Below are 23,427 nucleotides of genomic sequence, written 5' to 3'. Positions count from 1 at the left end.
GGACAATAATCCCAACATATTCGCGTTTATTAATTAACAGGAAATATTTTTAAGCAAGAAATAACTATACAACTTTAATACAAACTGGTTCATCATTTTAAAATGACAGGTGATGCAATAATATTCAGGTGGATCAATCTTCCATTGAAATCATCTGAGTGGTCAACACAATAAAATATTTCTTATCACACAAAAGGTAATTGTTTTTCACGTCCATATAAAAAAATATGGGAGCTATTTTGAAGATGTATTAATTTAAGATATTTCAATACAACTCAAAAGATGACAATACTCGTTCAATAGAAATTAGAATAACACTTTAGTAATATAATATAAAATTGTATTGATTATATATTTCATATCATAACATAAATTACTTTACATTAAAACATTCTCGGTTGTTCTTTGACTTATTGTTCGAACATTGATGAATAATTACAGCTGTTCTTTCCTCAAAGATGTTTTCCTAATGATACTTACCTATAAATACCACACGATTCATAACTGTAGCATCAGTGGAATTATTCTACACAGATAACTGAACATCTAGAATCAACATGTTGTCTCTCTGTTGCCTTCTTGTTACGGTTGCTTCAGTTTTTGCTGGTAAGTTGTTGTGTGGACGCCTCCAGACGATGAAGTAGGCTAGCCCATTACGTAGATATAGAGGGAGAAGTCTAGACATCGGCTGAGGAGTTGAATTGAGTGGAGGTCATTCGAACGTGCCACATAACAGTGGCGACGAGGATGAGATACTGTTATGTCGCACGTTCCGATGACCTCAACTCAGCTCTACTCCTCTGCCGACGTCTAGATTTCTCCCTCTATATCTACGTATTTGGCTAGCCTTCTTCATCGTCTGGAGGCGTCCACCCAACGTAAGTCGTATCACCCGTTTCAGTGTGCGACATTATCGAACTTTTGAAATCCCATATTAACACCGGTTATTTTCACGATTTTAATTTTGATACATGAGTCAGAAAAAGCCACACATAAATTCAATGTCAAAGAAAGGATGAAAAATATTTCTTTCGCATTTAATTAAAACGCCTAAAAAAACTACAGTCGTACAAATTACAGTGATTGATATATCGTAGACATTGAAGAATGATCAGTCTACAAATATATATTTATTTCGTTTTGTGATTCCCTTTCAGCACCAGAAACACAGATCGTCGGTGGATCTAAAGCACAAAACTGCGAGTTTCCTTCCATTGTCCACCTCAAAATATTTAACCAACCCACAGATAACAGGGTTAGTGTATGTGGAGGTACTTTGATTGATTCTACACACGTATTGACAGCAGCCCACTGCCTGTAAGTATATACATTACAGATTTACGTTCTCACATCTTTATATTACATCACTTGGTGTTAATGAAGAAAGTTTAATTTCTGTGTTTTATAACATAAATGTTGAAAAGAATTTGATGTTGGTGTAAACAGCAACACATATACTAGCTTTAATATCAGGCTAAAATTTGCATAGAATTCTGTTTTCAACAATTTTGAATATATTAACTTTCACCATAAGCAGGTGGGAATATTTAGGTAAAAATATATATTTAATTTCCAACTTGAAAATATATTGAGGCGAATGAATAAATCACTTCAATCACTGAACATTCTTCTATATTTTGTCTGTATTAATTGTTCATTTGACTTTCTGTGTGATTCATATCGTTCAGACCCACACCACCTATATAAATATACTTTAATAACACACACGATCCGAATTGCAACATTGGAATGGACATCAACGTTTAATAATAACAGAGAATATAAGAGAGTTCTGTTACAATACTTTAATGAATGGTCAAATATTTTAATATCTAAGAGGACAGTTTCAAGTATAATACGGTATAAAATTACTGTCATTTAAAGATCTGCCATATTTGATTTGATTTTAGCGAAGGAAATGTCAGAAGGGTTAAAGTAAATATTGGTTCCAACAACAAATGGAGTCCTGGTTCTCAGTCAACAACTGCAAGCAGAATTCTGAAACATGGTGGATACGTACATACTCCATACCTGATTAGTGAGTATTACAATTATCACGTCTTCAGATATTTTCTTCTAAATTCTTTCTTCCTCTCAACCATATATCAGTAAATATTACTATTTCATGAATTGCAATGTGGTAACTAAAGTTTGGTCTTTTCACTTCAGTGTTTCTGTAATAAATGTTTAAAAGAAGATTGTTACATGACTTCTTAAAAAACAGAGCCAGGCTATGGCAGCCAACGGGTTCCTCTCTAAGGGGGCATTAATAATGAGAGTAGCGTCTCAGGGAACTGTCTTGATGGCTGTCTCGGCCATGGTATCAGTTATATAAACAACAACAGCTGCTAGCCACGCCGACAACATAAAAGTAACACAAACAGACATGGACACACTCGACGCTAATCTTCCACAAAAAGACTCAGATGTCACATAAATGGGCTGAAGAAAAGTCCATGTAATTTAATGTAGGAAAATTCCAAACCCTCAGCTATCAGTCGGCTTGTGCTAACACGTCACAACAAAAGCAATTTGGACATAAAAGATCAGCCAGTCCAGAGTCAAACACAATGTGTGACCTCGATATTGATGTGAGCAACGATTCTTCGTTTCGTGTACGTATCATAAAGATGGTGGCAATGTGGAAGCGAATGAGTGGATGGACTCTAAACACTTTCAGAACAAAAGACCAAGAAATTATTCTGATCGTTACAGAGTGCATTTGTCCTCTGCCATCTGGACAACTGCTCTCAACTATAGTCACCCCATAGTGTGAAATTAATGGCTTAACTTCAGGCAGTTCAGCTGTGCTAGGAAGACTACAACCCTGAAATGCCTGAGTTACTAAGGGAGACTGAAAGATTCTACTCTCTAGAGCGAAAATAGGAGACATATGCAATGATATACATAGGCACTGCAAGAGCTTGGGATGCAATGGCCCACAGCTATTTAATATCCTGCGAAAAACCCGGAGAGATCCGTATGACCTTCTGCAGTACAAGATCTGAGATAAACCCGTATCACGGAAAATAACCCAAAAGAGGGCAGCAGAATCGAACTACCACATCCACCAAAAGCTAATCACATGAGAATGGCCAGTGAAAAAGGGATGCTATTCGGCGGTGCCCAGTATGACGAAACAAAACTCTTTGAGCAGAAACGCATAAAGTAACAAAAGAACTTATGCTCTCTCTCTATCTCTCTATCTCTCTCTCTCACTCTCTCTCTCTCTCTCTCTCTCTCTCTCTCTCTCTCTCTCTCTCTCTCTCTCTCTCTCTCTCTCTCTCTCTCTCTCTCTCTCCCTCTTTCTTAATATATAAGGTAAAGACCCCTTTCGGTCATAATCAAGAGATAGCAACGAGTAAGTTCCCCTCCAAGGTGTAAGTCCACTCTCCCTCTCCCCTCCCATAGCTCCGATGTTGCCCAAGGAAAAGGCAAAGGCCGATACAGTTTGGCACCAGTGACGTCACAACCCAGTTCTCTAACCGAGTGGACTGGAGAAAGGTGGAAAAAAACGTTTTGCTCAAAACACAGCCCGCTCCGAGAATCGAGCTAACAACCACTTATACATACATACTTACATACATACATACATGGTCATCAAATATTTATGTCTATACTGCACGCATCTCTATTCAATGTGTATCCATCATATATATCTGTATATACATAATGACACTACATATATGCATCGCTAGTATACATGTATGTCTAACATATGCGTATGTTTTCCCCTTACAGAGAACGACATTGCCATACTGACTTTGAGCGACCCAGTCCGTGAAGGTAGATGTGTCAAGTTTGCACAATTGGCCAGTAAAGGAGAAACATTTGGTACCCGAAAATGTATCGCTGCTGGATGGGGAGATTTCCAATGTAAGTATCATGAAATTTCCATCTGATGTTCCTATCATCTCAATTTAATCATCGTCAATCGATATTAATCATCATTCAAATGTGTTATTTTCAGTTGAGGGAAACAGTCCTGACGAATTATACAAAGTGGCTCTTCCAGCTATTCCCCATGATGTATGTACACAAAACTCAATGATGCGAATTGCTGAGGGAGTTCTCTGTGCCGGAGATTTCAGACAAGGTGGAGCATCTACTTGCCAGGTATGTTATATTGATATTGTAGAATATATACCTCTAGTGATATCTAACCGATATATCTCCTTAAATGATAAATATACATTTTGCTGCAGATGGCTGGGATATGTCTCCCCGCTTTCGATATAAACAAGAATACATTTTGCACCAAAAGCCAATATGAGAGTTTCTCTCATGGCATCTACCACAGTATAGCCTGTTCTAACAGAACATCCACTTTTAAGATGGGATAAATTATTCCCTCACTGTATTAATATTGCCCCCCGTCGCTAATACACACACACATACGCGCATACACACACGCATTATTTATGTGTATGTGTGTGCATGTCTGTATTGATGCAAGTATATCGGATCCACAAAAGCTGAACCTGGCGAAAAGAAGACTATTCAACTTTACAAGTAAAGTTCTCTATTGAATAATATATTAAACAAATGATTCATTTTGTGATCTCACTGCTCCTCTGTATTGACCACACTGTCAAATGTTATTATTCGCCGCTGGTCTTAAGGAGCTTCCAAATCTTTCTTACGCTTTTCTTTCCATCTTGCAAATCTCTTCCAAAATCGTTTTACTAAATTATTTCTTTCCATCTTCTCCAAAATCGTTTTACTAAATTATCTCCCCATTGCCGTTAGACGGCCCTCCCAAGTGACCTTTCCGATCTCTTGGTAACCATTCAACAATTGCATGGGTTCACCTATTGCTTGTGAGCCTTGCAACATGTCCGGCCCTGTGAAACTTGTGGTTTTCATATTCTACCATCGCACCCTTCAATCCGCTTTGTTCCCGAATTACCACCATTAAGTTGTCTAGCTTTGATTTGAGCACATCTTTTATGGAGGCTAACACCTTCCATCGTGTCGTTATTCTCCTCGAGATTTCAGTCTCCATGTCTCGACGCATATCAACTTTTTACTTCGAGCTGACGTACTCCTTTACGACCTCTATTTCATCGTTTTCCACCTCTGTTTGACCTTGTGCTGCGTTTTCACTAAATATAAGTTTATATTGTTTGTGTTTTTTTCAGGGTGACTCTGGTGGTCCACTTTATTGTCCAAGTTCAAATGGTCAAATGGTCTTAGCTGGTGTAACTTCCTTTGGACGTAAATGTGACATGGAAATCAGCGCTTTCAGCGATGTCGGATATTTCCGAGACTGGATCCAGACTAACCTGTAAGAAGTACTTTAAATAAAGATGTCTATTTGCAAAGGAATATCACTAGAATATTATTCACAATGTATTAATAAATATATAAAACAATTTATCAAATTGTTGTTGTTGTTGTTGTTGTTGTTGTTATACTGTTACATGAGAATGTTCAACTATATCTCTGTTTTCTTGAAGGCGCATGGCTCAGTGGTTAGAGCATCGAGCTTACGATCGTGAGGTTGTGAACTCGAATCCCGGAACGGGCTGCGCGTTGAGTTCTTGAGCAAGACACTTTATTTCACGTTGTTCCAGTTCACTCAGCTGTAGAAATGAGTTGCGACGTCAAAGGTGCCAAGCTGTATCGGCCCCTTTGCCTTTCCTTAGATAACACTGGTGGCGTGAAGAAGAGAGGCTGGTATGCATGGGTGACTGCTGGTCTTCCATAAACACCCTAGCCCGGACTTGTGCCTCGGAGGGTAACTTTCTAGATGCAATCCCATGGTCAGTCATGACCGAAGCGGGTCTCAGTACATCTCTGTTTGCAAGTTTGTTTCTAATAATTTTGTAGAAGAATGGTATTTCCTACGAGGGGGTGCTGAAAAATCCCGGGCTTTAAGGACATCGCAAAAAGCCTGGCTGGAGGCCCAAACTTTCGAATTCTTTTACAAGGTTTAGAAAAACTGAAGGGCTATTGCAATAACTCTACTCTTTTACTCTTTTACTTGTTTCAGTTATTTGACTGCGGCCATGCTGGAGTACCGCCTTTAGTCGAGCAAATCGACCCTGGGACTTATTCTTTGTAAGCCCAGTACTTATTCTATCGCTAAGTGACGGGGACGTAAACACACCTGCATCGATTGTAAAGCAATGCTAGAGGAACAAACACAGACACACAAACACACACATACACACACACACACACACACACACACACACACACCACACACACACACACACACACACACACACACACACATATATATATATATATATACATATATACGACAGGCTTCTTTCAGTTTCCGTCTACCAAATCCACTCACAAGGCATTGGTCGGCCCGGGGCTATAGCAGAAGACACTTGCCCAAGATGCCACGCAGTGGGAATGAACCCGGAACCATGTGGTTGGTTAGCAAGCTACTTACCACACATCCACTCCTGCGCCTATTCACACACAATAAGTGTGTGAATCTGAGAGGGAAATATGTTGGATAAAATCATAATGAACTGATTCTCCTGTATTTCCTTTTACCCAGAGCAAGGAACTTTTCAACACCTCCTCGTAGGTATGACAGTCGTGTGTATCTCTTTTCCCATTGTTCCACTATATTGTTAGGAAAGTCTGTAGAGATTATAACTAGATCATAACAGCGATTAGTACAGCAATATCAGTTTCTGTTTCACAGACGGTAGATGTTTTCGTTGTTCCTATTTCAAAAGCAAAACGGAATTTACCTGAAGAATGCAGAATGCTAAAGTATTACAAAATGACATCTTGAAATCTACTCTATTACTCGTCTACTTGTTTCAGTCATTTGACTGTGGCCATGCTGGAGCACCGCCTTTAGTCAAGCAAATCGACCACAGGACTTATTCTTTAGAAGCCTAGTACTTATTTTATCGGTCACTTTTGCCGAACCGCTAAGTTACGGGGACGTAAACGTACCACCATCAGTTGTCAAACAATGTTGGGGGGACAAACACAGACACAAACATATACACACACATTCATATATATATATATGCATATATACAACGGGCTTCTTTCAGTTTCCGTCTACCAAATCCACTCACGAGGCTTTGGTCGGCCCGAGGCTATAGTAGAAGACACTTGCTTAAGGTGCCACGCAGTCTAGATTTTAATAAATACTTTCTTTTAGCAATAGTTATACAATACAAATTAACTAGCTGGCGACTTTATTATTGTATACAGTTTCAAGCATACTACGGTATAAAATTATTGCCTGTTAAAGATCCGCCATATTTGATTTGATTTTAGCGAAGGAAATGTCAGAAGGGTTAAAGTAAATATTGGTTCCATCAACAAATGGAGTCCTGGTTCTCAGTCAACAACTTCAAGTAGAATTCTGAAACATGGTGGATACGTACATACTCGATACCTGATTAGTGAATATTACAATTATCACGTTTTCAGATATTTTCTTGTAAATTCTCTCTTCATCAATCAATATCGGTGTTTCATCAATTGCAATCTCGTGTCAATATACGATAACTATTATTTGGTGTTTTCAGTTCAGTGTTTCTGTAATAAACGTTTAAAAGCCGACATTTTTTCTTTCTTGCTCATCACATTTTGCATTATCCAAACATTCAAGATATACTCATCAGACCTGAAGTGGAGGCACATGGCCTAGTGGTTAGAGCAGCGGACTTGCGGTCGAGGGATTGCGGGTTCGAATCTCAGACTGGGCGATGTGTGTGTTTATAAGCGAAACACCTAATCTCCACGCGGCTCTGGCAGAAGGTTATGGCGAACTTCTGCTGACTCTTTCGCCACAACTTACTCTCACTCTTTCCTCCTGCATCTTGCAGCTCACCTGCGATGGACCGGCGACCCGTCCAGGTGGGAAACATATACGCCGAGGAAATCGGGAAACCTGCCCTTATGAGCCAGGCATAATTTGAACTCAGAACATAGCGACGGGTGAAATACCGCGAAGCACTTCGCCCGGCGTGCTAACGTCTTTGCCACTCTCTCTCTCTCTCTCTCTCGCTCTCTCATTCCCCACTCTCTCTTTTACTATACAGTAAAGACCTAATTCGGCCACTAACGATCATGGGATTGCAGCGAGTAGGTTCCCTTCCAAGGCGTAAGTCCAAGCAAGGTTGTTTGTGGAAGACCAACAGTCACCCATGCATACCATTCTCCTCTCTCCACGCCACCGATGTTGTCCAAGCGAAAGGAAAGACCAGTAAAACTTGGCACTCGTGAAGTCGCAACTCAATTCTACAACTGCGCGGACTGCAGCAATGCGTGTTGTGCACAAGAATGCAACACACAGCCCGGTCCGGGAATCAAACTCACAACCTCCAGATTGTAAGCATAACGCTCTAACCACTGACCCATGCGCCTTTAGCCCTCCGACTACATACATACATACATACATACATACATACTTAGAATAAGCCATGCTATTGAAACACGTGTAGTGATGCCATGAACTGTCCATTCGTTTTCCTTTTTACTTAATATTACACCGTGCACAATGTTCCTTTTATACATACACGGATTTTCGGCGTCGGTCATGAATGACCGTGCACCTAGAAAGTTAACCTCCGAGGCACAGGTCAGGGAAAGGTTCTTGATGGAAGACCAGCAGTCCCCCATGCATACCACGCATTCGATGTTGTCCAAGGGAAAGGCAAAAGCTGATGCAGCTTGGCACCAGTGACGTCGCAACTCTTTTCTACAGGTGAGTGACATGAAGTAACGTGAGATAAAGTGTCTTGCTCAAGAACACAACACATAGGCTGATCCAGGAATTGAACACACTATCCCATATGTGTATATGTGTGTGCCGTATGTATGCGTGAGTGTGTATAGGTGTGTGCGTCAGTGTGTGTGTGTGTGAGTGTGTGTATGTGTAGTGGGGTACGTGCTTATGTGAGTGTGTGCAAGTAGTTAGATAGATAGACAAAGGGATAGAGAGATAGACAAACCGACAGAAGGATAGATAGATAGATAGATAGATAGATAGATAGATAGATAGATAGATAGATAGATAGATAGATAGATAGATAGATAGATAGATAGATAGATAGATAGATAGATAGATATAAAAATACAGTGTATATTTTAACATACAAGTGATGGCCATAACAGGATATCTGACCCGCTAGAAGGAGTAGTTAAACTCCAAATCACTATTATGGGTAATTTCGAAAGGGAATGAAAAATAAAATCATTTACCCTCTATTTCCTTCCACTCCTCTCCTTCAAACGGGCCCATAATCTGCATGACCTCCTGGTCCAGAGTTTCTTCCTTATTCCTGCCTCCAAGCCTGGCCCCTTCCCTTTCTCTCGTCCACACTGTCGCATCTGTCCCTACCTCTCCAATACCACTATCTTCACTGGTACTCCCCTATCCTTTACCTGCATATCCTGCTCTCTCTGTCCTTCCCTGTACATTGGTCAAAAAGGACGCCGCTTGGCTTACCGGTTCGCTGAGCATCTCCGAGACACCAGATTCGGCAATGACATCCCGGTCTCACGTCACTTCCACTCTACCGCTCTTTCGCTGCAACACCTGTCTGTTCGGACTCTCTGCATAGGGCCAACCGGAATCTCGCCTTCGCCGCGAACACCAATTTATCTTCTCCCTTAATTCCTTCGCCCTTAATGGGCTCAACTCGCTACCTCTCTTTATCTGACACCAACACCACACAGATTCTCACACACTTCCCACACCGCTAGATATGTCTAGAATCGTTAAAATTAGGGCTGAAATTTTATGATCGTCCGGCGATTTAAATAGTCTATCATAAATTCCGTTTTGCTTTTGAAATATGAACAACAAAAACATCAACCGTCTGTGAAACAGTAACTGAGATTACAGCGTTAATCGCTGTTATGATCTAGTTATAATCTCAAATTCCACAGACTTTCCTAGCCATGTAGTGGAACAATGGGAAAAGATATACACACCACAGTCATATGTACGATGAGGTGCTGAAAACTTCCTGGCTTTTGGGTAAAAGAAAATACAGGAGAATCAGTTAATTATGATTTTATTCAACATTTCCCCTCTCGGATTGACACACTTATTGCAGCGGTCGTTCAGGTTTTCTAAGCCATGTAAAAGAATTCGGAAGCTTGGTCCACCGACCAGGCTTTTCGGGGCACTCTTAAAGCTTGGGATTTTTCAGCATCTCCTCGTAAGAAATATGATTCTACTACAAAATTATCAGAAACAAAACTACAAACAGATATATAGTTGGAAATTCTCGCGTAATATAACAAAAACCACAACAATTTGATTAATTATTTTATATATTTATTAATTTGTTAATTCATTGTGAATAATATTTTAGTGACATTCCTTTATAAACAGAAATTTTCATTAAAGTACTTTTTACAGGTTACTATTGATCCAGTCTCGGAAATATCCGACATCGCTGAAAGCACTGACTTCATTATCACATTTATTTCCGAAGGATGTTACTCCTGCCAAAACCATTTGACCATTTGAGCTTGGACAATAAAGTGGACCACCAGAGTCACCCTGAAATAAAAAAACACAAACAAAATATCTTTATATTCACTGGAATTATTAGATATTGTCTAAAATTAGAACTGCTCTGTGAATATTTCAGAAAACGAATCATTTCTTCAATGTATTTTACAAAGAAATTTACATGTGACGATAAGGAGTTCTCATTTCAAACACACACACACACACACACACACACAGAAGCTTACAAATACATCTATGTATCATTCTGTCCGTCCATCTGTCCATTCATCTATCTATCTATCTATCTATCTATCTATCTATCTATCTATCTATCTATCTATCTATCTATCTATCTATCTATCTATCTATATCTATCTATCTATCTATCTATCTATCTATCTGTTTGTATGTCTGTTTGACTCTACATATATATATTACAAAAAAAACTTCTTCCACAAAATGGTTAGTAACATCCTCATAAAAGATTTCGTAATATTTTTTTAAAAATTGATTTTTAAACAATTCACTTTTACACTTCAAAACGTCATTCTCATAGATTTTCATGTATATATATAATTATACAGTATATTTATCATTTAAAGAGATATATCTGTTAGATATCCCTCTAGGTGTACAGTAATCCCTGACTATCGCAGGTTTTACGTTCCTCAACCTCCCACAGAATTAATGAAAATCTTAAAAAAATATATAAATGCATTTCGGCCGCAGAAATCCGGCTATACTGAGGAGTCCGCGATATAAATTTACATATATTAGCCAGGAAAATCCGCGATGTACAGAGTGCATGACAGGTGAACCGCGATGTACTGAGCGCACGATAGGGGAATCGTGATATGGCTTGGGATTACTGTATACGCTATAATATCAATAAAACATACCTGGCAAGTAGATGCTCCACCTTGTCTGAAATCTCCGGCACAGAGAACTCCATCAGCAATTCGCATCCTTGATCTTCTTGTACATACATCATGGGGAATAGCTGGAAGAGCCACTTTGTATAATTCGTCAGGACTGTTTCCTTTAACTGAAAATAACACATTTGAATGATGATTAATATCGATTGACGATGATTAAACTGAGAATGATAGGAACATCAGATGAAAATTTCATGATACTTACATTGGAAATTTCCCCATCCAGCAGCGATACATCTTCGGGTACCAAATGTTTCTCCTTTACTGGCCAATTGTGCAAACTTGACACATCTACCTTCACGGACTGGCTCGCTCAATGTCAGTATGGCAATGTCGTTCTCTGTACGGGGAAAACATACGCATATGTTAGACGTACATGTATACTAGCGATGCATATATGTAGTGTCATTATGTATAAACAGATATATATGATGGATACTCATCGAATAGACATGCGTGCAATATAGACATAAATATTTGATGACCATGTATGTATGTAAGTATGTATGTATAAGTGGTTGTGAGCTCAATTCTCGGAACGGGCTGTGTTTTGAGCAAAACGTTTTTTTCCACCTTTCTCCAGTCCACTCGGTTAGAGAACTGGGTTGTGACGTCACTGGTGCCAAACTGTATCGGCCTTTGCCTTTTCCTTGGGCAACATCGGAGCTATGGAGAGGGGAGAGTAGACTTACACCTTGGAGGGGAACTTACTCGTTGCTATCTCTTGATTATGACCGAAAGGGGTCTTTACCTTATATATTAAGAAAGAGGGAGAGAGAGAGAGAGAGAGAGAGAGAGAGAGAGAGAGAGAGATAGAGAGAGAGAGAGAGCGAGCATACGTTCTTTTGTTACTTTATGCGTTTCTGCTCAAAGAGTTTTGTTTCGTCATACTGGGCACCGCCGAATAGCATCCCTTTTTCACTGGCCATTCTCATGTGATTAGCTTTTGGTGGATGTGGTAGTTCGATTCTGTTGCCCTCTTTTGGGTTATTTTCCGTGATACGGGTTTATCTCAGATCTTGTACTGCAGAAGAACATACAGAACTCTCCGGGTTTTTCGCAGGATATTAAATAGCTGTGGGCCATTGCATCCCAAGCTCTTGCAGTGCCTATGTATATCATTGCATATGTCTCCTGTTTTCGCTCTAGAGAGTAGAATCTTCCAGTCTCCCTTAGTAACTCAGGCATTTCAGGGTTGTAGTCTTCCTAGCACAGCTGAACTGCCTGAAGTTAAGCCATTAATTTCACACTGTGGGGTGACTATAGTTGAGAGCAGTTGTCCAGATGGCAGAGGACAAATGCACTCTGTAACGATCAGAATAAGTTCCTGGTCTTTTGTTGTGAAAGTGTTTAGAGTCCATCCACTCATTCGCTTCCACATTGCCACCATCTTTATGATACGTACACGAAACGAAGAATCGTTGCTCACATCAATATCGAGGTCACACATTGTGTTTGACTCTAGACTGGCTGATCTTTTATGTCCAAATTGCTTTTGTTGTGACGTGTTAGCACAAGCCGACTGATAGCTGAGGGCTTGGAATTTTCCTACATTAAATTGCATGCACTTTTCTTCAGCCCATTTATGTAACATCTGAGTCTTTTTGCGGAAGATTAGCGTCGAGTGTGTCCATGTCTGTTTGTGTTACTTTTATGTTGTCGGCGTGGCTAGCAGCTGTTGTTGTTTATATAACTGATACCATGGCCGAGACAGCCATCAAGACAGTTCCCTGAGACGCTACTCTCATTATTAATGCCCCCTTGGAGAGGAACCCGTTGGCTCCCATAGCCTGGCTCTGTTTTTTAAGAAGTCATGTAACCATCTTCTTTTAAACATTTATTGCAGAAACACTGAAGTGAAAAGACCAAACTTAGTTACCACATTGCAATTCATGAAATAGTAATATTTACTGATATATGGTTGAGAGGAAGAAAGAATTTAGAAGAAAATATCTGAAGACGTGATAATTGTAATACTCACGTATCAGGTATGGAGTATGTACGTATCCACCATGTTTCAGAATTCTACTTGCAGTTGTTGACTGAGAACCACTCCATCCATGTTGTTGGAACCAATATTTACTTTAACCCTTCTGACGTTTCCTTCGCTAAAATCAAATCAAATATGGCAGATCTTTAACAGACAGTAAATTTATACCGTAATATACTTGAAACTGTCCTCTTAGATATTAAAATATTTGACCATTCATTAAAGTATTGTAACAGAACTCTCTTACATTGCTCTGTTATTATTAAACGTTGATGTCCATTCCAATGTTGCAATTCGGATCGTGTGTGTTATTAAAGTATATTTATATCGGTGTTGTTGGTCTGAACGATATGAAGCACACAGGAAGTCAAATGAACAATTAATACAGACAAAATATAGAAGAATGTTCAGAGATTGAAGTGATGTATTCATTCGCCTCAATATATTTTCAAGTTGGAAATTAAATATATATTTTTATCTAAATATTCCCACCTGCTTATGGTGAAAGTTAATATATTCAAACATTGTTGAAAACAGAATTCTATGCAAATTTTAGCCTGATATTAAAGCTAGTATATGTGTTGCTGTTTACACCAACATCAAATTCTTTTCAACATTTATGTTATAAAACAGAAATTAAACTTTCTTCATCATTAACACCAAGTGATGTAATATAAAGATGTGAGAACGTAAATCTGTAATGTATATACTTACAGGCAGTGGGCTGCTGTCAATACGTGTGTAGCATCAATCAAAGTACCTCCGCACATACTAATCATGTTATCTGTGGGTTGGTTAAATATTTGGAGGTGGACAATGGAAGGAAACTCGCAGTTTTGTGCTTCAGATCCACCGACGATCTGTGTTTCTGGTGCTGAAAGAGAATCACAAAACGAAATAAATATATATTTGTAGACTGATCATTCTTCAATGTCTACGATATATCAATCACTGTAATTTGTACGACTGTAGTTTTTTTAGGCGTTTTAATTAAATGCGAAAGAAATATTTTTCATCCTTTCTTTGACATTGAATTTATGCGTGGCTTTTTCTGACTCATGTATCAAAATTAAAATCGTGAAAATAACCGGTGTTAATATGGGATTTCAAAAGTTCGATAATGTCGCACACTGAAACGGGTGATACGACTTACGTTGGGTGGACGCCTCCAGATGATGAAGTAGGCTAGCCAAATACGTAGCTATAGAGGGAGAAATCTAGACGTCGGCAGAGGAGTAGAGCTGAGTTGAGGTCATCGGAACGTGCGACATAACAGTATCTCATCCTCGTCGCCACTGTTATGTGGCACGTTCGAATGACCTCTACTCAACTCAACTCCTCAGCCGATGTCTAGATTTCTCCCTCTATACCTACGTAATGGGCTAGCCTACTTCATCGTCTGGAGGCGTCCACACAACAACTTACCAGCAAAAACTGAAGCAACCGTAACAAGAAGGCAACAGAGAGACAACATGGTGATTCTAGATGTTCGGTTATCTGTGTAAAATAATTGAACTGATGCTAGACTTATGAGTCGTGTGGTATTTATAGGTAAGTATCATTAGGAAAACATCTTTGAGGAAAGAACAGCTGTAATTATTCATCTATGTTCGAACAATAAGACAAAGAACAAGAGAGAATGTTTTAATGTAAAGTAATTTATGTTATAATATGAAATATATAATCAATACAACTTTATATTATCTCATCAAAGTGCTATTCTAATTTCTATTAAACGAGTATTGTAATCTTTTGAGGTGTATTGTAACATCTTAAATTAATACATCTTCAAAGTTGTTCCCATATTTTTTTATATGGACGTGAAAAACAATTACCTTCTGTGTGATATAATATATATTTTATTATGATGATTTCAATGGAAGATTGATCCACCTTAATATTATTCCATTAACAGTCATTTTAAAAGTACGGATCTTGTATAGTTATTTCTTGCTTAAAAATATTTCTGTTAATTAATAAACGCAAATATGTTAGTATTAATGTCATCTTGATTGTTTTGGTCACAACGTTTCGGGCGTTTTGTCCTTCAAACTTTTTAGGTTTCCGTTGCATTCCGTTTCAATACGAAATATAAGTTTCGAAGCGAACCTTGTATTAAATCCATGCCTGCACTTTGTATTTATTTCGATATCCATATTGGGACCAAGTTTTACTGTAAACAATGTTGTCCAATATTAAGTTATTTTTTTGCCAACTTGTATTTTCTGTCATGCTATTACTATGAAGAAATCTCCACTTTTGTATCCTATTAGTTACTGTCTAATGAAGTCCGTATTTCCTGTGTTCATTATAGCACCTGCAAGGTTCCTTTATAATACGTAAAAAAGAATCTGAGGGCATGGCTGTATGTCAAGAGGTTTATTTCCCAACCACATGATTCCGGATTCAATTCCATTGCGAGGCACTGGCGAGTGTCTTCTATTATGGCCTAGAGTGACTCAAAGCTTTGTAAATGGATGTGCTGGCGGAAACCATTGTGTGTGTGTGTGTGTGTGTGTATGTGTGTGTTTATGTGTTTGTGTGTGTACGTTCATCGTTTTTGTACCTGTGTTTGTCCTCCCCAATGCTTGACAACTGGTATTGATGTGTTTACGTCCCCAAAAGTTAGCGGTTCGCCAAAGGAAGACCGACAGAATAAGTAACAGGCTTTTAAAAAAATCCTGATGCCCAGTTTTTCGACTACAGTTCGCATGGCTGCAGTCTAATGACTGAAACAAGTAAATGACAAAAGATAAAAGACAACTAAATTTTGAGGCTCCACTGATTTTAGCAATATGTGAAAATGCTTCCTGGGTTGATTTAGGAATTGTCTTATGTATTTGAAACCTGCATATATGGTTGTTTCGAAGTGGGAGATGTTGGCAATCCATTCTTGAGTCTCATGTTCAGATTTGCCAATAGTTGATGCTATTGTGCTGTCTCATTACTCGTGGTGTATAAGGCTATATACCACGATTTACAGCAAGAACAGTTTTTCTGAAGTTCACTTAATTTTTGAACGAGTATTGAAGCAGCTCAGTACCATCCACTATTGGCTGCTCTAAAGAGAAATCTCAGGAACGGATAGCCAACATATCCTATATCAAAACAACCATATACGCAGTTTTCAAATACATAAAACAATTCCTAATTCAACCCAGAAAGCACTTTCACGCTTTCACATATTATCAAAATCATCGCTACGCTAACATTACGGAACTATCACATAACAAGCGTATATGATGGCTTTTCCAGTCGTTGTATTAATATATTAATATATTATATATTATATATTAATATTCTATCATCTTGACTTTGTTCCGCAAAAGCTGTTGGCTTCTGTTTTCTGTCACAACTGCTTTATTTTTTTCTCCATCCCACACACAGTTCATAGCTTTACAATGTAGTCCTACTCTTAAGGGGTACATAGTCTCCCTTTATATGAGGTGATATAACTTAATATAAAGTTCCACGGGGTGTAGTACACAAAGCTATTGGTCATGATATTTTATTTTAGAGCCTTTCTTCAAAAGAGATGTCCTCGAACGCCATTGATAAAGTCCTCAGTAGAACTAACATAGAGATAAACACTTTATAGGGGTCTCTTTTGAAGAATGAAAGAACATTTCGCTTATGACTATGAAAAAATTAGGTTTTGATATTTCTAATTTCCGCTACATAATTCCCTTACATGACCATATGACAATGTGTATAAGCGTTGATAAAGTGATCGGTATCGTAGGAGAACTAACGAGCATGAGTTCTGCCTCTGAGTCACGCAAACAATAATAAACAGTTCGTTCCAAGAGGAACGATCAAGAGACATCACTTCACATGTAAAAAGAGTAACAAATGGGAGAATAGTGCTGATACAGATACTGGAACGAGAACAATACACAACCATAGATATAATACAAAGGTTCGCTTCGAAACCCGTATTCTATCTTGAGAGTTACGGAATTCGGCAGAAACTGAAAAAGACTGAAGAATGTAACGGGCAAAAAGCTGTAACAATTACAGCGAAGACGAGGACAATAATCCCAACATATTCGCGTTTATTAATTAACAGGAAATATTTTTAAGCAAGAAATAACTATACAACATTAATACAAATTGGTTCATCATTTTAAAATGACAGGTGATGCAATAATATTCAGGTGGATCAATCTTCCATTGAAATCATCTGAGTGGTCAACACAATAAAATATTTCTTATCACGCAAAAGGTAATTGTTTTTTGCGTACTTATAAAAAATATGGGAGCTATTTTGAAGATATATTAATTTAAGATATTACAATACACATCAAAAGATGACAATACTCGTTCAATAGAAATTAGAACAGCACTTTGATGAGATAATATAAAGTTGTATTGATTATATATTTCATATCATAACATAAATTACTTTACATTAAAACATTCTCGGTTGTTCTTTGACTTATTGTTCGAACATTGATGAATAATTACAGCTGTTCTTTCCTCGATGATGTTTCCCTAATGATACTTACCTATAAATACCACACGATTCATAACTCTAGCATCAGTTGAGTTTTTCTCCACAAGTAGCTGAACACTTAGTATCACCATGTTGTCTCTCTGCTGTCTTCTTGTTTTGGTGGCTTCAGTTTTTGCTGGTATGTCATGTCTTCCATCTAACAGTGCAACGGTTTCGAACATTTCGAAATTGGTATTGATAGCGACTATCTTACAGATATAAAGTTTGATACCAGTATCAGTAAATCCTACATATGAATTTACTCTCACTCTTTTACTTGTTTCAGTCATTTGACTGCGTCCATGCTGGAGCACCGCCTTTAGTCGAGCAAATCGACCCCAGGACTTAATTCTTTATAAGCCTAGTACTTATTCTCTCGGTCTCTTTTGCCGAACCGCTAGGTCACGTGGACCTAAACACACCAGCATCGGTTGTGAAGTGATGTTGGGGGGACAAACACAGACACACAAATATATACACACACATACATACATATATACATACATACGACGGGCTTCTTTCAGTTTCCGTCTACCAAATCCACTCACAAGGCTTTGGTCGGTCCGAGTCTATAGTAGAAGACACTTGCCCAAGGTGTCACGCAGTGGGACTGAACCCGGAAACATGTGGTTGGTAAGCAAGCTACTTACCATACAGCCACTCCTGCGCCTATTTAATTCAAATACTTTTTCAAAGTATTTGAAAAGGATATTTTTACATTTAACTAAAGACGCATACAAACTTACAGTCTTATATAATACAGCAATAGTTATATCATAGACATTCCCGAATGTCCACAAATATATATTTATTTCGTTTTGTGATTTTCTTTCAGCACCAGAAACACAGATCGTCGGTGGATCTGAAGCACAAAACTGCGAGTTTCCTTCCATTGTCCACCTCCAAATATTTAACCAACCCACAGATAACATGATTAGTATGTGCGGAGGTACTTTGATTGATGCTACACACGTATTGACAGCAGCCCACTGCCTGTAAGTATATACATTACAGATTTACGTTCTCACATCTTTATATTACATCACTTGGTGTTGATGAAGAAAGTTTAATTTCTGTGTTTTATAACATAAAGGTTGAAAAGAATTTGATGTTGGTGTAAACAGCAACACATATACTAGCTTTAATATCAGGCTAAACTTTGCATAGAATTCTGTTTTCAACAATTTTTGAATATATTGACTTTCACCATAAGCAGGTGGGAATATTTAGGTAAAAATATATGTTTAATTTCCAACTTGAAAATATATTGAGGCGAATGAATACATCACTTCAATCTCTGAACATTCTTCTATATTTTGTCTGTATTAATTGTTCATTTGACTTCATGTGTGCTTCATATCGTTCAGACCAACAACACCGATATAAATATACTTTAATAACACACACGATCCGAATTGCAACATTGGAATGGACATCAACGTTTAATAATAACAGAGCAATATAAGAGAGTTCTGTTACAATACTTTAATGAATGGTCAAATATTTTAATATCTAAGAGGACAGTTTCAAGTATAATACGGTATAAAATTACTGTCTGCTAAAGATCTGCCATATTTGATTTGATTTTAGCGAAGGAAACGTCAGAAGGGTTAAAGTAAATATTGGTTCCAACAACAAATGGAGTGCTGGTTCTCAGTCAACAACTGCAAGTAGAATTCTGAAACATGGTGGATACGTACATACTCCATACCTGATACGTGAGTATTACAATTATCACGTCTTCAGATATTTTCTTCTAAATTCTTTCTTCCTCTCAACCATATATCAGTAAATATTACTATTTCATGAATTGCAATGTGGTAACTAATGTTTGGTCTTTTCACTTCAGTGTTTCTGTAATAAATGTTTAAAAGAAGATGGTTACATGACTTCTTAAAAAACAGAGCCAGGCTATGGGAGCCAACGGGTTCCTCTCCAAGGGAGCATTAATAATGAGAGTAGCGTCTCAGGGAACCGTCTTGATGGCTGTCTCGGCCATGGTATCAGTTATATAAACAACAACAGCTGCTATCCACGCCGACAACATAAAAGTAACACAAACAGACATGGACACACTCGACGCTAATCTTCCGCAAAAAGACTCAGATGTTACATAAATGGGCTGAAGAAAAGTGCATGCAATTTAATGTAGGAAAATTCCAAGCCCTCAGCTATCAGTCGGCTTGTGCTAACACGTCACAACAAAAGCAATTTGGACATAAAAGATCAGCCAGTCCAGAGTCAAACACAATGTGTGACCTCGATATTGATGTGAGCAACGATGCTTCGTTTCGTGTACGTATCATAAAGATGGTGGCAATGTGGAAGCGAATGAGTGGATGGACTCTAAACACTTTCACAACAAAAGACCAGGAACTTATTCTGATCGTTACAGAGTGCATTTGTCCTCTGCCATCTGGACAACTGCTCTCAACTATAGTCACCCCACAGTGTGAAATTAATGGCTTAACTTCAGGCAGTTCAGCTGTGCTAGGAAGACTACAACCCTGAAATGCCTGAGTTACTAAGGGAGACTGGAAGATTCTACTCTCTAGAGCGAAAATAGGAGACATATGCAATGATATACATAGGCACTGCAAGAGCTTGGGATGCAATGGCCCACAGCTATTTAATATCCTGCGAAAAACCCGGAGAGTTCTTTACGTTCTTCTGCAGTACAAGATCTGAGATAAACCCGTATCACGGAAAATAACCCAAAAGAGGGCAGCAGAATCGAACTACCACATCCACCAAAAGCTAATCACATGAGAATGGCCAGTGAAAAAGGGATGCTATTCGGCGGTGCCCAGTATGACGAAACAAAACTCTTTGAGCAGAAACGCATAAAGTAAGAAAAGAACGTATGCTCGCTCTCTCTCTCTCTCTCTCTCTCTCTCTCTCTCTCTCTCTCTCTCTCTCTCTCTCTCTCTCTCTCTCTCTCTCTCTCTCTCTCTCTCTCTCTCCCTCTTTCTTAATATATATGGTAAAGACCCCTTTCGGTCATAATCAAGAGATAGCAACGAGTAAGTTCCCCTCCAAGGTGTAAGTCCACTCTCCCCTCTCCATAGCTCCGATGTTGCCCAAGGAAAAGGCAAAGGCCGATACAGTTTGGCACCAGTGACGTCACAACCCAGTTCTCTAACCGAGTGGACTGGAGAAAGGTGGAAAAAAACGTTTTGCTCAAAACACAGCCCGTTCCGAGAATCGAGCTCACAACCACTTATACATACATACTTACATACATACATACATGGTCATCAAATATTTATGTCTATACTGCACGCATCTCTATTCGATGTGTATCCATCATATATATCTGTATATACATAATGACACTACATATATGCATCGCTAGTATACATGTATGTCTAACATATGCGTATGTTTTCCCCGTACAGAGAACGACATTGCCATACTGACATTGAGCGAGCCAGTCCGTGAAGGTAGATGTGTCCAGTTTGCACAATTGGCCAGTAAAGGAGAAACATTTGGTACCCGAAGATGTATCGCTGCTGGATGGGGAAATTTCCAATGTAAGTATCATGAAATTTTCATCTGATGTTCCTATCATCTCCATTTAATCATCGTCAATCGATATTAATCATCATTCAAATGTGTTATTTTCAGTTAAAGGAAACAGTCCTGACGAATTATACAAAGTGGCTCTTCCAGCTATTCCCCATGATGTATGTACAAGAAGATCAAGGATGCGAATTGCTGATGGAGTTCTCTGTGCCGGAGATTTCAGACAAGGTGGAGCATCTACTTGCCAGGTATGTTTTATTGATTTTATAGCATATACAGTAATCCCAAGCCATATCACGGTTCCCCTATCGTGCGCTCAGTACATCGCGGTTCACCTGTCGTGCACTCAGTACATCGCGGATTTTCCTGGCTAATATATGTAAATTTATATCGCGGACTCCTCAGTATAGCCGGATTTCTGCGGCCGAAATGCATTTATATATTTTTTTAAGATTTTCATTAATTCTGTGGGAGGTTGAGGAACGTAAAACCTGCGATAGTCAGGGATTACTGCATACCTAGAGTGATATCTAACAGATATATCCCTTTAAATGATAAATATACAGTACAATTATATATATACTAGCAGTATCGCCCGGCGTTGCTCAGGTTTGTAAGGGAAATAACTATATAGCATTTTTAGAGAGTTATAGCCAAAAAATAGCAAAAAAATGGAAAAAAATGATGGTAAATTTTTTTTTGAGATTTAAAAAAGGTGGAGTTGCGTCCCCTAGACAGTTTGTGGTTCGTATTCCTGATTCTCGACCCCATGTCGAATTTATCGTTCTTTTTCAGAACTGGGGGAACTTTTCAAAATTTTCGCTGCGTTAGTTTTGAATTATGACATTGGGCTATGTGTGTGTCAAGTTTCATCAGAATCGGTTGAAAGCCGTGGTCAGGGTGAGGGTACAAGCAAACAGACACACAGAAACACGCACAGACAAACTGCCGTTTATATAGAGAGAGATATATGAAAATCTATGAGAATGACGTTTTGAAGTGTAAAAGTGAATTTTTTAAAAAATTAATTGTAAAAAAAATTATGAAATATTTTGAGGATGTTACTAACCATTTTGTGGAAGAAGTTTTATATATATATATATATATATATATATATATATGTATGTATATGTAGAGAGTCAAACAGACATACAAACGGATAGATAGATAGATAGATAGATAGATAGATAGATAGATAGATAGATAAATAGATAGATAGATAGATAGATAGATAGATAGATAGATAGATAGATAGATAGATAGATAGATAGATAGATAGATAGATAGATAGATAGATGACTGGACAGATGGACGGACAGAGACAAATAGACAAACAGATTGATACGTAGATGTGTGTGTAAGCCTCTGTGTGTGTGTATGTGTGTGTGTGTGTGTGTGTGTGTGTGTGTGTGTGTGTGTGTGTGTGTGTGTGTGTGGTGTGTGTGGTGTGTGTGTGTGTATGGGTGTATGTGCGTGTTTGAATTTAGAACTCCTTATCGTTACAAGTAAATTTCTTTGTAAAATACATTGAACAAATGATTCATTTTCTGAAATATTCACACAGAACTTCTAACTTTAGTCAATATCTAATAATTTCATTAAATATAAAATTATATTGTTTGTGTTTTTTATTTCAGGGTGACTCTGGTGGTCCACTTTATTGTCCAAGCTCAAATGGTCAAATGGTTTTGGCAGGAGTAACATCCTTCGGAAATAAATGTGATAATGAAGTCAGTGCTTTCAGCGATGTCGGATATTTCCGAGACTGGATCAATAGTAACCTGTAAAAAGTACTTTAATGAAATTTTCTGTTTATAAAGGAATGTCACTAAAATATTATTCACAATGAATTAACAAATTAATAAATATATAAAATAATTAATCAAATTGTTGTGGTTTTTGTTATATTACGTGAGAATGTCCAACTATATATCTGTTTGCAGTTTTGTTTCTGATAATTTTGTAGTAGAATCATATTTCTTACGAGGAGATGCTGAAAAATCCCAAGCTTTAAGAGTGCCAC

At 38.1% G+C, this 23,427-nt stretch overlaps 1 protein-coding gene and 1 pseudogene across 3 annotated transcripts; one reads left to right on the top strand and one right to left on the bottom strand.

Moving 5' to 3' along the window:
* The first annotated feature begins 448 nt into the window (after positions 1 to 448).
* LOC115224215 (chymotrypsin-1) lies at positions 449 to 23,204 on the top strand. Of its 3 annotated transcripts, none has more exons than XM_029794994.2 (6): positions 449 to 606; positions 1,158 to 1,317; positions 1,911 to 2,038; positions 3,742 to 3,876; positions 3,971 to 4,116; positions 5,142 to 5,291. In XM_029794994.2, exons 1-6 carry the CDS (start codon positions 558 to 560, stop codon positions 5,289 to 5,291), a joined length of 768 nt encoding a protein of 255 aa, XP_029650854.1. In that variant the 5' UTR covers positions 449 to 557. The 3 variants fall into 3 exon arrangements, with proteins under 3 accessions (XP_029650854.1, XP_036369188.1, XP_036369189.1); XM_036513295.1 differs by lacking the exons at positions 1,158 to 1,317; positions 1,911 to 2,038; positions 3,742 to 3,876; positions 3,971 to 4,116; positions 5,142 to 5,291 and adding exons at positions 18,715 to 18,874; positions 19,470 to 19,597; positions 21,278 to 21,412; positions 21,507 to 21,652; positions 23,042 to 23,204 and having other exon boundaries at positions 473 to 606; XM_036513296.1 differs by lacking the exons at positions 449 to 606; positions 1,158 to 1,317; positions 1,911 to 2,038; ... (1 more) ...; positions 3,971 to 4,116; positions 5,142 to 5,291 and adding exons at positions 17,862 to 18,018; positions 18,715 to 18,874; positions 19,470 to 19,597; ... (1 more) ...; positions 21,507 to 21,652; positions 23,042 to 23,204.
* LOC118767916 lies at positions 10,262 to 14,969 on the bottom strand (annotated as a pseudogene).
* Positions 23,205 to 23,427: the final 223 nt, after the last annotated feature.

The sequence above is a fragment of the Octopus sinensis genome, linkage group LG25, assembly GCF_006345805.1.
Source record: "Octopus sinensis linkage group LG25, ASM634580v1, whole genome shotgun sequence".
In the NCBI taxonomy this organism is placed as follows: domain Eukaryota; kingdom Metazoa; phylum Mollusca; class Cephalopoda; order Octopoda; family Octopodidae; genus Octopus; species Octopus sinensis.
Note: the sequence above shows the minus strand (reverse complement) of the source record. Positions and strands in the feature narration are given on the sequence as shown.